At 43.1% G+C, this 17,920-nt stretch overlaps 1 protein-coding gene across 2 annotated transcripts in view; it reads left to right on the plus strand.

The window, feature by feature from the left end:
- Positions 1 to 17,920, plus strand: part of TMEM135 (transmembrane protein 135) — a 255,810-nt gene that overhangs the window by 203,705 nt on the left and 34,185 nt on the right. For both annotated transcript variants that reach the window (XM_053307850.1, XM_053307851.1), the window contains exons 7-8: positions 13,074 to 13,115; positions 13,803 to 13,949. In XM_053307850.1, the coding sequence (XP_053163825.1) occupies positions 13,074 to 13,115; positions 13,803 to 13,949 (189 nt within the window). The remainder of the gene's footprint in view (positions 1 to 13,073; positions 13,116 to 13,802; positions 13,950 to 17,920) is intronic.

The raw sequence follows: 17,920 nt of genomic DNA on the forward strand, positions 1-17,920 counted from the left end.
GACACTGTTAAGTGGGGATCAGCTGCAGATGTCACACAGCTTGTGGGAGTTTAGCGGGGAAGTGTGCGAGGAGGCTCTGAACTGGTTCTCCTTTATCACAAAGGAGACACCCAGCATGAGAAGAAGGTGAGAACTGCCCCACTCTGGTAATTTTCTTGGAAGGCAGAGCTTAAAACCTTTAATTAAATGACAAATGCAGCTAAGACCTAGCTTTCAAGTAAACAGGCTCTCTCTCTCTATATATATAAAAGGCTGTGTGAGATATCTATATCTATCTGTCTGTCTATCTATCTATCTATCTATCTATCTATCTATCTATATGGCAAGCCCTGCCCCTGCCTCAGCCACAACCAATGAAAATGCAGGGGCGGGGCTTACAGTACAACCTTAGACTGAGGTGGGAATGATGGCGTAGATGGCGATGACAGGGCGCGATGGAGGGGGTGGTGAAAGTTCCTTCCGTGGGCCCACATTTCAGAGGCCCTAAACAGCCTGACCTGTCATTTGGGTGGCAGGTGAGCCCACGGAAGGAGCTTTCACCGCCCTCTCCACCACCAGTGCCCTGTCGTCACCCATCCTCTCTGCCACCATGGGGCAGCTTAGGGGGGAAAGGTGGGGCAGGAGGCAGAATCACCCGGGGAGAAGAGGAAGGAGGTTTCACCACCTCTGTTGCCATCCAGATGGCAGGGGGTAGCTGGGGTGGGCGGAGGCAGCACAAGGAGCTGGATGGAGCGGTGGGGACAGGGAGAACTAGTGTGCAGATGCTCTGTGCCAGGCCAGCTAGTATATTATCAGTAGCTAATAAAACTAGCTAGAATACCAGCAGAGGAGGAGGTAATTCCTATTGTATTGCACAAATTGTTGCATGTATGACTGTCTACTTGGGGGCAGAAGTTGTGGTTGCGTGTTTGGTGCAAAGGGCTCCTGGCTCTCAGGGAACAAGTTTATTCTCTTGAAACCAAAGTGGCTGACCTCAAGAAGCTTAAGGAGGTCAAGAGGTATATTGTTGTAAGCCACCCTGAGACTTGTGTTTTTGGCAGTATAAGAAATATGTTAGTTAAATAAATAGATAAAAGTATGGATGAGACCCTCAGGGATGTGATAGAGGCATCCCGCTCCCAGGCTGACACCACCTCTGCTGTTATGAAGAATGAAGGTCTTGGGGAAGGAGATCAGTCTGAGGAAGAGGGGAATATTCCCTTAGAAGGAACCCCTTCCTCGGGTGATGCACCCATATCCTCTTGCGCAGAGGATACTCTTCTGGATCTTGAGGGCATCCTACTAATGGGTGATTCAATCATTAGGAGCATAGAGAGATGGGATTGTGGCCTGTGAGTACACTGCACAGTGACTTGCCTGCTTGGTGCGGAGGTTGCGGATGTCACTCAGCATCTAGATAGGCTGTTAGGCAGTGCTGGGAAGGAGTTAGTTGTCATGGTGCATTTTGGCACCAACGATGTTGGGAAATGTGGTCGGGAGGTCCTGGAAGCCAAATGTAAGTTGCTAGGTGGCATATTGAAATCTAGGACCCTCAGGGTAGCGTTCTCTGAAGTTCCACACACAGGGCCAGCAAGACAGGCAGAGCTGAGGGGTCTCAATGCATACATGAGATGAGGGTTCCAAAAGGAGGGGTTTAGATTTATTAGGCACTGGGATACATTTGGGGCCAGCAAAGCCTGTACAAGAGGCTTTTGTACTTGAACCAAGAGGGAACCAGACTGTTGGTGCTTAAAATAAAAAAGGTTGCAGAGCAACTTTGAAAATGACGCCTGTGTGGTTGACAACAGGAACTAGATGATATTTTGTTTGGCAAGCAAAATCCTCTAAGGTGCAAGGGTGCAAACGTGTAGTGATCAGTCACCCCTCCCCCTAAAGAGTTAACAGGGAGTGAACCCTTTTCTTGACTGACATGCTGGTGAGCTCTAGGGCAGCCAATCAGTACACCATGTGGGTGGGACCTAGTAAGCGGTTGCGGGGCATTCTGAAAACAAGAAGGGCAGTCTTTGCTGGGGAGAAGCACGTGTGGGAAGGCTTAGTGAGGGGCAATGGAGTTTACTCCCTCATGGTCGAAGCCAGCATGGAGGTTTCTCTCATGAAATAACTGCAGATCCTTGAAAGACAAGAGGACAGGAAGCTTGAATTCTAATCCAGAGTTTGGTAAGTTTAAGGGAAAAGGGAAGTTTGGTCTAGGGAAAAGTTTGTTTAGTCAGAATTTGTGTCAGGGAAGTTATATTTCTTTGGTGTGTGTGCTTTTGCATATTCCCGATACTATTCTGTTATTGTTTACCTGCAACGTAATTGAAATAAGAAACACCAGCCTATGCCCATCCTACCTAGAGCATTGCAAAAGACTACAAACATTTAAGCGTGCATTAAGACAACCTATTTTTGTAATCTACTAAGTCTTTTATTTTTAGTATTTTTCTTTGCTTTTTACAAGCCTCTCAGAGTTTTTACTTCAGGAAAGGGAGGGCAAGGGGGAGTTTTCTGAGGCAAGCATGTCCTCAGGCGTTCAGTAGCTATCAATTTTCTCACCACATGGCTTGCACATGAAAGGTTTTTGTACTTGTCCAAGAGTCAAATTAAGAGAGTTTTCTGGGTTATCCCACCCCAAGCCCAGAGAGTTTCTGTAGACAAAGGGAGTGGTGGCGGCAGCCTTTGAACCTACCAACAATACAGAAGAGTTTTAGGAGAAGCCTATGCAGGCAGCTCAGCAGGGATGATTCAGCATTTCTTTCCCTCTAGTGAGCTTGCTCTGAGACAAAGGCTTTAATACACTACAAAACGTTACAGATAAACCGGAAGGGGACAGAGTAGAACCAGGTGTAGAGCAGACAGCACATGACAGCTTGTCAAAAAGGTCAATGTTGGTAAGTCCTGCCCAGATGAAGAGAATAGAATGGAACATAAACTCTGGCAAAAGAAATGCAAGAATACAATAAGGAATGCAAAAAGAAAGCTTGAGGAGCATATATTTTGCATGAACAATCTTGCCACTTAAATTTGCTGAGCACACTATTTTTTACACCGGAATATGCTGAGGGGAAGGTTTAAAAAAAAAATTAAAGAAGAAATTCTAAATGTCATCACCATCATTTTTACAGCTGCTGTTCTCAACATATTTTTAACACTCAATATTCAGATCAATCATTCCAGCACAATGTCATGCCCAAGAGAAGCAGATCTTTCTCAGATTCAAATTTACTGTAATTCAGAGTTACCATATATGGTAATTATTCAATAAAATGAATGTTAGAAGTTGAAATACTACAAATTTCAAACTGTTTTTTTATTTCTTTTGCAAACACCTTAATAAAAAATTCTGTTACATATATTTAATTTCTTGCAGTTTCCTATAAGTGTAACCTACGCAAAAGTAATTTTCCCAGTCAGTGACGGGCCTCACCTACTAGCTGGTGCTAATTACCCCTGTAATGTGGTATGTGTTGAGATATGCAACAGCTGCAGCTTTAGTGTATAGTCTGATGTAAATGCTTTGGAACGCACTCCCTTCTGAAATAAGAGCTTCTCCATCTCTGACAATTTTTAAAAAATCTTTAAAGACACATTTGTTCACCCAGGCTTTTAATTAAATACCATTTTAATAGTTTTAACTTTGTTTTAAGGTTTTAAATTGTTGTAATGTGTTAACTTTTTGCTGTCATTTATTTTAATCAATGTTTTAATTTCTTTGTTGTCATTTCTCTGTTTTAACTAATGTTTTAACTTTTGTATTTTTGTTGTAAACTGCCCAGAGACGCAAGTTTTGGGCGGTATAAAAATATGTTAAATAAATAAAAATAAAATACATAAATGATCTTTTATGAAGTCAGAGGGGGCACTGTAACTTCCTCAGTACTGGTTGGGCTAGCTAGGAGTTTCTATTCTCCTTCCTGTTCCTGTATGTGAGTCAGCAAGTTCTGTACTGGCCTCTAAGCATCTCACAAGTAAAGTTGTCTTAAACCTTGCTGCACAGGTGTTTGTTCTGAAAACCATGTGGACAGCTCACATTCTGCAACAGGTTATGGGCCCAGACTTCTTCAGAGCAACCCAATATACAGCTCAGAATGACCTTGAAGGGCAAATGTCCTTGAAGCAACCTGGAAAGAGCAGAAGCCACAAGGAGACCCTCTGAGAGGAAACCTGCTGAATGCAAGTAAGCAAAGCTAAGATGTTTTCAAAAGAAAAATGGCATGCAGCTCTGAATTCAAGCTCTCTGTGGGAAAGCTGAATAATGGAAATTACCAGCTATGGAAGTTTAAAGTAGAAATGCTTCTAACTAAGGATGGCCTGTGGGAGGTTAATAATACAGACAGACAAGCAGCAAATCCCCAAGAATGGGATAGAAAGGACAGACAGGTTTGGGCAACCATTAGTCTACTAGTGGAAGATGATCAATTGATTCACATAAAGAATTAGGCTACAGCAAAGGGCATGTGGAATGCATTAAGAAACTTGCATGGAAGAACTGGTTTGAATGGTAGACTATTCCTTTTGAGGAAGCTGTACCAACTGAGACTTGGGACGAGAAGAGAAATGCAAGACCACATAAATGCCATGCTGGAAGTGGTGGCACAATTGCGTGGAATTGGGGAAGAAATAAAAGACAGTCACATAGCAGCTCTATTACTATGTAGCTTGCCTAACTCCTATGGTGCCCTCATTAATGCCCTTGAGACAAGGCTTGAGGAAGACCTGACACTGGAATTTGTGAGAGGCAGACTTGTGGATGAATTCCAGCGCAGAAAGAAAGTCATGGAGGACAGTATCAGTCAGAATGGAGAAGTGGCACTGAAAACTGTAGGTGACAAGGTGCACAAGAAGGAGGGACATTTAAAGAAAGACTGCTGCATATGGAAGGCAGAACAAGAGAAACTACAAAGAAAGTCTCCACAAGCACCTAAGCAAAAGGCAAAGGCTAAAACTAGTGACACAGAACAATGGAGCGGATGCTTCAAAATAACACAGCCTAATTCATCCCAGGGCTGGTGCATTGACTCTGGTGCAACTAATTACATGACCAGCAATAGAAACTGTTAGACAGAATTGAACTTAATAAGGAAAAGATTTATCTTGCAGATGGAAGCAGTATAACTGCAGAGGGAATTGGACAAGGATTTCTAAACTGCACCAAGACAGATGGGGACATGCTTGCTATTCCAGTAAAAGATGTGCTATATGTTCCTGATTTGGAAGGTGGTCTCTTATTGATTAAGTGGATGGCAACCAAAGGACTCACCATTAAGTTCTAGGGCAACGAGTGCACAATCGAAGAGGGGACAAAAACACTGGCCAGAGCAATTGCAGATGAAGACTTGTATCGCTTAAGCACAGCAACGGAGCAGGGGAAGCTCACCACACACTAGCACAGCAACGGAGCAGGGGAAGCTCACCACACATAAGCAACATGACAACTGCATTCACCTAATGGCATCCTGAAAGTGTAAAAGATGTGGCAAAGCAGTACCTGACAAAAGATCTTGTGATGTCAGCCTGTCCAGTGACTATGAAGTGGGACTGCTGTATTGGAGCTAAGGCTACAAGAGCAACACTTCACAAAGCAAGCCAAACCAGAACTCTGAAACCACTTGATGTCATACACAGTGATGTGTGTGGGCCGATGCAGGTATGAACACCTGGAGGCAACAGATACATAGTGACCTTTATAGATGACTTATCAAGATATACAGTCACCTATCTCATAAAGCACAAGGATGAAGTGATGGGAAAGCTACAAGACTGTGTATCCATGGCAAGTAACAGATTTCAGCGCAAGCCACTTATACTTCGGACTAACAATGGAGGTGAGTTCACAGGAAAGAAAATTGAGGATTTCTTAAGAGCTTCACAGAGAGTGGAGCATCACAAAATGGTACCATATGCATCAGAACACAATGGAGTGGCACAAGGCAAAAATAGAACCCTAAGGGAAATGATTAGATGCATGCTGACAGATTCAGGTCTTCCTGAAAAATACTGGGGAGAAGCAGCAATCACAGCTGCAAAATATTTGCAAAATGCATCCTTCTCCACAACAGTGAAGAAACCCCCATATGAACTGTGGTATGGAGAAAAACCTAGTGTGGGACATATTAAATTATTTGGGTACAAAGCATATGTATACGTCCCAAAAAACAAATGTACCAAGATGCAAAACAGGGCAGTGGAAGGAATTCTAATTGGCTACAGCGAATGCTCCAAAGGATACAGAATCCTAGACCCCAACACAGATAAAGTGACTATTAGTAACAGCATGACATTTGAGGAAAGCTTTGCAGATAATGTCATGACTTGCTATAAAGCTAGTACCAATAGATTACCTGAACCGTCATCCTGGGAAGAGATCCGACAAATGCCAGAAGTGGAAGCCAACAAATGGGCTAAGGCAGTAGAAGAGGAAATGAAGTCCCTGCACACCAATAATTCCTGGATGCTTACAACCAGAAAGAAAGCCTATAGGCTGTAAGTGGACATTCAAGGTTAATGAAGAGGGCAAATTTGAGCTGTACAGGGCTCGGCTTGTAGCAAAAGGCTACTCACAAAGGTTTGGAAAGGACTATGGCAAAATGTTCACCCCAGTTGTTAAGCACACAACAATTAGGACATTACTAGGCATTGCAGCTAGAAGAGGAATGTACGTCAAACACCTAGATATAAAAACAGCCTTTTTGCATGGTGAACTTAAAGACGAAATCTACATGGAACAGCCGCCTGGTTTCAAAAATACAGAAAGACCTGTAAGTTGCACAAGAGCACATATGGGCTTAAACAGGCCGCAAGGGCCTGGAATGCAAAAATAAATGAAAGCACTCATAAAAGAAAACTTCACCAGAAGTAAAGCAGATCCTTGTCTATACTTGAAGAAAGTGGACAATCGATGGATCTTTCTTATGGTCTTCATGGATGACCTACTGTTATGTTTTGAAAGGGATGATAGTGGAATAATGAAAGCATTAAATCAAGAATTTGAAATGAAAGATCTGGGAAACATAACACAATACTTGGGAATACAGATAGAGAGAGAAGATGATGAGAGATACCTCCTTCGTCAAAGCAGCAAAATAGAAGAAATAATAGAGGACTTTGGCGTGAAAGATGCAAAAGTAGTAAGTACTCCCATGGAAACCAGTTACTGAAAGGAGAGCAAAGTCCAGAGTACAATGCTGCCAAACAACCGACAATATAGAGAAGTAATTGGGCAATTGTTATATATCGCCACTGTCACATGACCCATCATTGCAGCAGCATTTGGGATCTTATGCAGGAAGGTCTCAACACCAAGTCAGAAGGGCTGGAATGCAGTGAAGAGGGTTATACATTACCTAAAAGGAACTTTACACCTTAAGCTACGAGTTCCAGCAACTTCTGAATGCAACTTAACTGGATATGTGGCTGGAGATTCGTTTGGAGACAGTTTTGATAGAAAATCTACCAGTGGTTATGTGTGTTTGCTTGGAGGGGGACTCATCAGTTGGGCCAGCAGAAAACAAGCTTCTATAGCACTTTCTTCTACAGAAGTGGAAAACATAACAGCTGCACAAGCTAGTCTAGAAGTAATCTGGCTACAACAATTATTGACTGACTTGGGTCAATGTCCAAGAGCACCCACACAAATCTTGGAAGATAACCAAGAGTGTATTGCACTTGCACGAACCGAGAGAGTTAACCGTAGAACCAAGCATATAGATGTGAAGTATCATTTCCTGAAAGACTTACAGGAACAAGGACTCATAGACCTGCAGTATTGTCAAACTGAGAACATGATGGCGGACATTCGTATAAAGACTTTGGTCAGAGAAAGGCATTGTAGTCTGTCCAGGGTAATGAACTTAGTGGACTAATTCTTCAGTTGTTGAGAAGGGGTGTTGGGATAAGCAACAGTTGCAGCCTGTGTATAGTTTGCATGTAATCTGATATGAAGCCAGAGGGGGCACTGTAGATTCCTCAGTACTGGTTGTAGCTTCCTCAGTACTAGGAGTTTCTATTCTCTTTCCTGTTCCTGTTCCTGTCACTGTGTTTGAGTCAGTAAATTCTGTACAGACCTCTAAGTGTTTGTCCCAAAAGTAAAGTTGTTATAAACCTGTAAAATATGACATGGACTGCTTGTATTCTGCAACAGTATGGAGTTCTCTCTACATTCCCACACAATGTGGGAGAGGACCCAGAAGCTTAGGTATACCCACATACACAATCCAAGAATAGTTAGTTTTGGTTCGTGAGTAGAATTCAAATTGGGCAGAGGTTGCTGAATTGTACCAACTTCAAACAACTGTCATCCTTACTGTTGGGAAAGTGCATATACAACCACCGATTATACTGTTATGAATAGAGGTTATTAGAGAGAGGGGTGAATTGAAGGCTGGTTCCTTGCTTTTCAGATCATTGCTGATTAATGTTTGGTTCAGATGGTTGACATTTCGCCCCCTGGCCAAATTAGCTGGGAATTTAGCCTTTTCCCTTAAGCATGTTAGTAAAGCTTACTTGCATGAGCCATTTGGATTTGTTTTAAACATGTTTCTTGTGTTCCAACATGTCTGGTACGTTGTTCAGCCCCACATGTTGCCTGAGGGTAGAAAGAGCAGATATTCTGGTGACATTAACTGCTATAATTGATATTGAGCATAGAAGAAATTGTCTTTAGTGCAGGCACTCTTAGATGATCTGCAGATTCCCTACTAGTTCCAGCCCCACAAATGTAGCATCCCACTGTCTGTCTTTGCATAGTAAGTATTGAGTGGGGCAGATATCCACAGCATCAAACTGCTGTGGATCTCAGGCAGCGCCTGTCTTTCCTCCCACAGTGCACTTGCAAATCACTCCAAATCCAGTGCACTTGGACTTCCTCCTGTATCTTTTTATGACTCTGATGCAAAAAAGCCAACCACTTGTCAGATATTTGGGGCATCTTTATGCAACTCATGAGTAGATGCAGGAAAGAGCCCTTTTGTTGTTTGCCCTACAATGTTAAATGCAAGTTCCTTTCCCTTTCCCAGAAATCTGAGCTGGGATGTTGTAGGGGAAGCCACTTCTTGTAGGCTAGCTTCTTGCAACCAGTGGCTTGACTGTATCACCTTTTAATGGGCAAGGAAAATTTGACTGAGAATGTTGCACATGACTTTGGGAGAAGATGCTCTGTCAACATGATTTTAGAAGATTAAAAGTTGCTCTTAAGTAGAACACGTAGATTCAAACTGAGTCAGACTCAGTATCTTTTTGACAAACTGCTGCAAAGCCAAACTATGTTCATGTTTTTTCTGCAGTATAATGTCCTAACTTTTTTTTTTTTTTTGCATTTTCTGAAAAATCAGAACTCTCTTCCTAGGCTACTGCAAACTGTATAGTGTTTATTAACAAGGGACTGGAACTGAGTTTCACCTTGAAGGCTGTGAAGTACACACATTCCTCACAGCAGAGGTCAAGAGTCCTGATGTCTCAAGGTGTGATGGTGACTGCATCAAACAGCGGATGGTCACCAAAGGCAACAGTCATGATGGCAAGCTGGCAGCTCTTCAGAGGTTGATAGAAATGCATCGCTCAGGACATAGCTGCACTATAAATGTAAATTGCTGTTAAACCAGTTTGACTGCCCTGGCTTTTCTCAAAACATCCAGTGAATTATCATTGGTGAGACAGTTAACAAATCTTTATAAAAGATCTTCTGTCCCTTTGTGAAACTACAGTCCCTCATAAGAGGCACCTTTTAAAAAGTGGTGATTCTCTTTATTTAGCAGGGGGAGAGCAACTGGCCTATCCATCCCCAGCACAGCATCCCTCCAGTGGCTGTTGCTGGTGTCTATCTTATGTTTCTTTTTAGGCTGTGAGCCTCTTGGAGACAAGGAGCCTATTTATTTGTTTATTTCTGTATTTATATCAGTGTAAACCACTTTGGGAACTTTTGTTGGAAAGTGGTATATAAGTATTCTTCATACTCATATTCCTTGTTTAGGAGGCTTGAAACTGGTTTGCATTTTTAGTGTTAGCACACCTTCAGTTTTCTTTAAATAGTCAGGACATAAACTGCAAGAGAAATTGTAGTGATCAGACTCCCCTCCCCATAAAGAGTTAACCTTGTCTTGACTGACAGGCTGGTGAACTCTGTGGCTCAACCAATCAGCACACCAGGTGGGTGGGACCTTGAGAGCTGTTGCCAGGAAGAAACGAGGTCTTTGTGAGAAGAAGCTAGTTGGAAATGCACAGGAGGACATGTAGTCATGGAGCTTGGTTGTAGGAGAATAACTGCAGATCCTTGAAAGACAGGAGGGCAAGAAGCGTGACTTCTCAAGGAGCTTGGTGAGTTCAAGGAAAAAAGGAAGCCAGGGCTACTGGCTTCGGAGGTTTAGGGCAGGAGAAAGTAGTTTAGTAAGAGTTACCATTAGAATTTCTGTTCCTTTGGTGTCTGCTTTTGCATATTCCTGATACTACTCTATATCCTGTAACAAAATTAAAATAAGAAACACTAGCCTACGCCCATCCTACCTAGGGCGTTGCAAAAGACTCTATAAACATTTAAGTGTGCATTAGGGCAACCTATTTTTGTAACCCTACTAAGTATTCTTAACTGTACCTAGAAGCTGAGAGAGCCTCAGATGGTAGCAGTCTGTAGTACTATAGTAATTGAATTTCTTTTATTTTTACAAGCCTCTCCAAGTTGGTTTTTAACTCAGGAAAAGGAGGGGTGTGCGAAAGGAGATTTCTCTGGTGCAAAGACATCCTCAAACACTCAGCAGCTATCAGTTCGCTCACCAAGTGTAGGTTTGCACATGGGTGAAAGGTTTTTGTTTTTGTCCAAGAGCGAAATTAAGAGAGTGTTTTCCTGGGTTATCCCACCCCAAGCCCAGAGAGTGTAGACAAAAGGAGTTGGTGGTGGCGGCAGCATTTTGAACCTTCCAATAATATAGAATAGTTTTAGGAGAAGCCTAGTCAGGCAGCTCAGCAAGGATGATTCAGCATTTCTTTCCCTCACATGAGCTTGCTCTGAGACAAAGGCTTTAATCCGCAACAGACACTCTGATAGATAACAGCCATTTGCTCATCTTTGTCCTATGAAGAAATCCTATGAAAGTGCTCTCTTGACTCGTTTCAAGTGAAGGATCCCCAAGTAAGAGTCATTACACAAACTTCTGAAGCATTGAATGAACAGACTCCAAATAACTCATACATTACTTGGTCAGGTGGTGCTTTTCCAGTTGAGTGAATAAGTGCATTGTGGGGAGAGCTGGTTTTTAAAGTTGCGTAATTAAACCTTTCTTCAGCTAGTTCTTCATGTAGCATGTGTATGGTCTCTTTATGGTATTTTTCATACTCATGGTATAAAAGTGATGGTATTAACTCCTTGTTGAAGTATTGACGCGGCCATTCTTCATGGTGGTAGGATTGCAGATAAATAACTAGTCAGTTAGTGGAAGGTTTATGTGTGACTAAACACTACCAGTAGTACTTAGGGTCTTCAGTTTTATTCCGTGGCTAAAGGCAATAAGTCCATTTCAGCTCGTGGTGCCCACAGATCCCTGTGGTTGTCTTTGGTAGACTACAGGAGGGATTTACCATCATCTCATCCCGCACAGGCATCTTCCTATATTGCTGCTGCCTAGATCCATCATAATGCCACAGATACAGTTTAGGATATTTGTATTAACAAACAAGAAAACATAGCTACTAGGCATGATATTTGAATAACTGAAACAAGCTCCTTTTGTCTCTAAAATGGTGTTTCCATCAGTAGATGGATAAAATTATTATTCTGAGGGCTGCGTGATATTTTATATTTGACTAATTATGGGTAAAGTATGCCATCAAGTAGCTTTTGACTCCTGGCACCCACAAAGTCCTGTGGTTTTCTTTTTGGTAGAATACAGGAGGGGTTTACCATTGCCTCCTCCCACGCAGTAGGAGATGATGCCTTTCAGCATCTTTCTATATTGCTGATGCCCGATATAGGTGTTTTCCATAGTCTGGGAAACATAGCAACAGGGATTCAAACCGGCAACCTTCTGCTTGTTAGTCAAGCATTTCCCCACTGAGCCACTTAATGTGGTAATTATGGGCAGCAGATTATAAAATTAATGTCTACATTTTCCTCCAGGAAAGGTGCCACTTGCACTGTTAATATTTGATGTAGCAGGCATGTTTTCAGATATCTCTATCCAGTGTATTATATTTTGTAAGAAGGTACCTCATTGCTTGACCAAACAAATGTACTCTTTGCTTATGTTGTGTTAAGCCTAGAGTTTTCTCAGCATACGTAGTTTCACTTTGAGTCTGCTGATTAGGGACATCTGCTGGTAGAATGGTAGAACTTTTTGGCAATAGCTGGAATGGAAACTAAAACATCCTTTTCCATTGTTGGGCTTGAGGCATTTCCTTATTTTTCTAAAGTTTGCTTAAACTGTGTTTCTGTCACTCTGAAGGAAATCCTTCATAGTTTGATTTATGCTGACATTTTACATTAGTTTTTATAAAGGTTGCTGGATGAACAAGAACAAAATAACTGCATACTCTGACATTTTGACTGTAATCCTTAAAATGAGTGGCTTGAAGCCTGTACAGAAATAGGTTGCAAGACTCCAGTGTTGTAATAATCTCTGCCATGGGACTGCGTTGTGAATTGGTATACAAGTTGAGTATTCCTTATCCGAAATACTTGGGACCAGAAGTGTTCCGGATTTTGGACTTTTCCAGATTTTGGAATATTTGCATACTGTAATAAGATATCTTGGGCATGGAATCCAAGTCTAAATATGAAAGGTTACTGTACACTGTATTTTTTAATGTTTTATTCAAAGTATAAAAACAAATAAGCATTGAATTTACGATAACTACAGGTAGCTGAATATGTAATGAAAACTAATTGCAAGAAAATTTTCAATGCAATAATGTTGCTGGTCATGTTAGACTCAAACATTGCATTTTAGGTGGAGATGAAATTCAGATTTCATGTGAAAATAATGGTGTGGGTGCACGCCGTGGTTATTTCTGGATTTTGGAGCATTCCAGAGTTCAGATGTCCGGATTAGGGATATTCAACCTGTACTACTGAATTAAATACACCCAGAATATGTTTTTTTGTATTTCAGGTGTAAGGATGGTTTGAAAGGATTTACATTCTCAGCACTAAAGTAAGTAAACAGAAGAAGTTTTAACCCAAAGTTTCTAATTTCCTCCAAAGTCATGATTTTTGACCTTTTGCTAGTTATTCGTATGGTCCTATTTTGGGGAGTTTCTTTCCTTGATGTATAACATTAAAGCAGCAATTATATTGTTCTGGGCAATCTTTCTGCTTCTGAGCAGTGTTCTCTCTGATAATTTTTTTTAATCTGCGGGATGTAAAATTAACTGAGCGGACATTAAAAACCGTGTGAGCACACACATGCAGACACCTTAGAGGGAGCACTGCTTCTGAGTACCATAATTACCAAATGAAAAAGATCCCACACAATTTAAGAACAGCACAATTCCACATGGGGAAATATAGACCAAAAAAACAGAAAGCACCTGAATGTTTATGAATTGTCTGGCATATAAGCTCATATACCTGGTTACTTTCCAAATCCTATGCCTTTTATTTGGTAATAGACTTCTATAGAACATTAATATCTACAGGTATGGGATGTTTATTGCATATTTTAAGGAATGCCTCAATTATTATTCATGCAATATGCTAACTTTTTAAAATGTTTTGTCATACAATTTTTTTTTGTTTGCTTCAGATATCCTATCATAGCACAGCAACTGCAGTCCATTGTTTATAGGCATTGCAGAAATTAGGTAACTGGTGAATATTTTTTCTTTTTGTGGGGATCCAGATTCATTGTAGGGAAAGAAGAAATTCCCACACATTCATTTGCACCAGAAGCAACGTTCTTAAGAAGAGAGAGGAAAATAAAACAGCATGAAGAAATAGCACAACGAATGAACATAATTGCTGTAACGAAAAAACTTGTGGATAAAGTGTAAGTGTGAAATTCTAAGGATGGATTTTTGTTAGGCCTGTGTGTACGCTCTTTCTTACCAAAGGATGACTTTAGAGCACCTATATTTTATATACAGTCAGTTATTTCTGCTGACTAAAGGAATTAAAAAAAAAAACCCCACAGAAGAAACATTGCCTTCCTAGGAGGAGGAAGACACTGCAACTTCAAATAAGCCATTTGTTGATTTCCTGGGGCATTAGTTAGATGCTTGAAAACATAATGAGTCTGTTCTCACGACCCACCGAAACTGGGCTAAGGGAGCCCTACCAGGTTTCGGCAGGTTGTGTGCTGCAACGGGAGCCGTGCGGCTCTTGGCAGCAAGCCACCTTAAATGCCCCCCCCCCCAGCTTAAAACGAGGTTACCGGAGCGCGTGCTAGATCATGTATCGCTGTGTGTCGTGTTCCAGATTGTGTGTCGCCGCGGCATGACCAGGAGGCTACAACAAGCCTCCCCGCGTCAGGGGCGCTCCCCAGCATGCCCTGCGCACTTGCGCATAGTAGTGTGCACGGATCGGTTCGGAGGCCATTCCACTGGCCTTCGAACCGATCCGGACAAGGGGTGGTTTTGGTTCGGGAGGGTTGGGGTGGGGGGTTCCATTAAGGGCGGGGGGGGGGCTTTACTCACCCCTCCCGCGCTTTGCAAGTTTGGTGCCATAATTATTTTTAAAAATGCGCCGCAGAATTTCTCGTTGCTCACCGCTCCTTCTTGACTTCAAAATCGGGCGGCAGGATACTTCCCTGCCGCCCCCGAAGCCCCCTCAAGCCATTTGAGCTCTTGAAATCTCGCCCGGACCGAGTGCCAAAGCGCTCGAGCGGGCGGCGGGGAGATGTCTGTCCGTCCGCCCGCCCCCTTCCCTGCCTTCTGCAAAGTGCAGGGAGCCTTCTGCGCACGCGCGCGCAGAAGGCTCCCTGCACTTCGCAGAAGGCAGGGAAGGGGGCGGGCGGACGGACAGACATCTCCCCGCCGCCCGCCCGAGCGCTTTGGCACTCGGTCCGGGCGAGATTTCAAGAGCTCAAATGGCTTGAGGGGGCTTCGGGGGCGGCAGGGAAGTATCCTGCCGCCCGATTTTGAAGTCAAGAAGGAGCGGCGAGCAACGAGAAATTCTGCGGCGCATTTTTAAAAATAATTATGGCACCAAACTTGCAAAGCGCGGGAGGGGTGAGTAAAGCCCCCCCCGCCCTTAATGGAACCCCCCACCCCAGTGCCGAGCCGCAGGTCCGCGGTCCGGTGCACACCCCTACTTGCGCAGGGCGTGCTGGGACTTCTGGGGGCCAGGAGACCCCTGATCCCTGCCGCCCCAACTGGCTCCATGATGGAGCCACTAATCATGTGGGTTAAGCCCGCTCTCCCCGCAAACCCCCTGCAGGCTCTCCGCATTGCTCATGTGGAGAACCTTAAAGTGTAGTTCTTGGCCTGTCCCCCCCCCCCCCCCAATCATTACTATTTGCAGTTTTGTTCTTGTTGTTCTGTCCTACTTTGTGCGGATATTTCTGGGCTGCAGAAATTTGGCCCTTCTGCAGATGCTGGACTACAGCATCCATCATCCCTGCTGATTGTCCACTATGGTCAGGGATGATGGGAGTTGTAGTCCAACAACAGCTGGAGGGCCAAAGTTGTGCAGTCCTGAATGCTGGAAAAGCAGCCTGTAGCTATTTTAAATAAGCAGTTGTCAAGACTGGGGATAAGAAGGCAGATGGGTATTGACGAGGGAATCAGATAAGCAGGCAAGCAAATATGTGGGTAAATGGGGTCAGATAGACTGGGAGCAGTGAGTTGCTCACCCTGAGTGTCAGATCAGATTCCAAGGTTTTTAAAACTAGGTTGGTTTCTTGTTACCTGACCTTTGCTGAACTGCAGTTCCGCCCTCTGGCCATTCACACAGGTGGCTCAGAAGTACAGTAGAGAGTAGGCCAAAATCTGCCTACTCTGCCAAGGCACTACAGTGCTGCAGAGAGTAAGTAAGGCAGTCAGGAACTGCTGGCAAAACCCCCAGTCCAAGTCTTAGTGCCTTTCACATGATCTAAAGGGCCTCCACATGATGTTTAAACTAACAATCCCCCAAGTGAGACTGTAAAATACAAGGAGAGATTTAAAAAAGTCGGTCAGTGAGAAGATTCAGTTTGGAAGGGTCAAAGCCAAACCATGAGTACATCATGGCCCTGTGTGGAAATGGCCACTTCCGCAACTTCCCTCCATGCAGGGCAGCCCTTACACAGTGCTGAGGAGGGCCCCTTAAGGGAAGTGGAGCTGCAGAAAGCCCCAGTGATGCCTGGGGAGGCATGCAGGAAGCACTGGGATATGTTATCCTTCCCAGTGCTTTCCTCGTAGAGTTCTGCACAGGAGCAGTGAAAGCAGCTGCCTCTGCTCAGAGTCAGGGGTAATGTGCACTGGATTCAGCTTCAGCCCTTCCGAGCCAAATCCTTCCATAGTCCTAATAAAGAGTTCAGTTTTTGAGGGAGACAATAGGAAGAGCTCACTTCAGTATATGCGTGGTTAGGTACAGACCTGCAAAACTCAGCAGTTCCTAGCCCTCTGGCAGCTGGTCATTGGAGCACAAGGTTCTTTCTTGGCAGTTAGGAGGGAAACATGCTTCCTGTAGCTGCTCCTTCTTTGTCTGATGGAGGGGATCAGGCTGGTTGTCCCCTGGCCCGTGATGTTCTTCCTGGAAGGCAGAGGGTGCAGTTTCCCAGAGTTCCTTAGTCCTCTGGCCAGTGGTGGAGGCTAGAGGGCACTTTTCCTTTCTTCACTTTACTTCTCCCATCCCTGAGCAACTAACAGTTGGGGCAGAGATTAATCCACGATAAGACCTGGACTAATTTGAATTTATTTGTCCTTGTATTTTAATATTAGCTATGTTAGTTAAGTGTCATGAAGTATTTGTAAAGAAACAAATATCACTCAGCCTGCATAAAAGGATGATAAGATGATTTAATATTGTATTGAAAATTAATTAAATTGCATTGGAAATTAATACTGAATTCATTTGATATACCCACAAAGCATATCTAGAAGCTAGCAAAGTAGTCAGTAAGGAAACGACAGAGCTTTCAAGAAAAGGTTCAGATGACCAACGAACAAGAGAAATGAACTTCCTTAAAAATACCAAATGTCCCACTTGCATATGTTTGAAAAACCATTGAGTTCTTAATCCTAATCCTCTATCAAGTTTCTCTCCCATATGTTTCCTTTCAGATATAACTAAAGCCTAAATGTCTGTAACTTGATCACATCCTCATTACAATTTTTGCTACACAAATTGACCTCATGGATGATTTATGACTGGCATGCTTTGCAGTGCATAATTCAAAGCTTCCAAAAATATTTGGCACCAATGTAAAGTTTGAGTAATGTTATTTTGTGTTCAAACTGCAAATATTTGACTACGAGAAAATCTAATTTTTAGAGCCAGTATCAAATTGATTTCCTTGTAATTCAACTTGATAGGTCTAACAACTGGACAGCCCTCTCAAAAGCATTTATCTTTTTCAAATTCTCTGTCCAAAGTAGGACTATTGGAAATCCTTGCACCAGTAGAATTTGCACATTCTTATTGCGAAAGGAAAATGAAGCAGAGGTGAAGAGGCCCCTTGTGAGTTGTGAGCTGTAGTAGATCTTGCAGACTTTCCCCTAAAAGTAGATGGAACAACATGTGGCCCACAAAGTATGCTACCTGTTCCACACACAGGTACAGTGAGACAGGCAGAGCTGAGAGGTTTCAATGCGTGGATGAGATCTTGGTTCCAGGAGGAGGGGTTTAGATTTGTTAGGCACTGGGGTACATTTTGGGGCAAGCAAGGCCTGTACAAAAGGGACGGGCTGCACTTGAACCAAGATGGAACCAGACTGCTGGCACTTAAAATCAAAAAGGTTGCAGAGCAGCTTTTAAAATGACACCTGGGGAATAGCCGACAGGAGCTGGGCAGTATCCCATTCGGCAAATGCCATCCTT

This window comes from Hemicordylus capensis, chromosome 3, assembly GCF_027244095.1.
Source record: "Hemicordylus capensis ecotype Gifberg chromosome 3, rHemCap1.1.pri, whole genome shotgun sequence".
NCBI lineage: Eukaryota > Metazoa > Chordata > Lepidosauria > Squamata > Cordylidae > Hemicordylus > Hemicordylus capensis.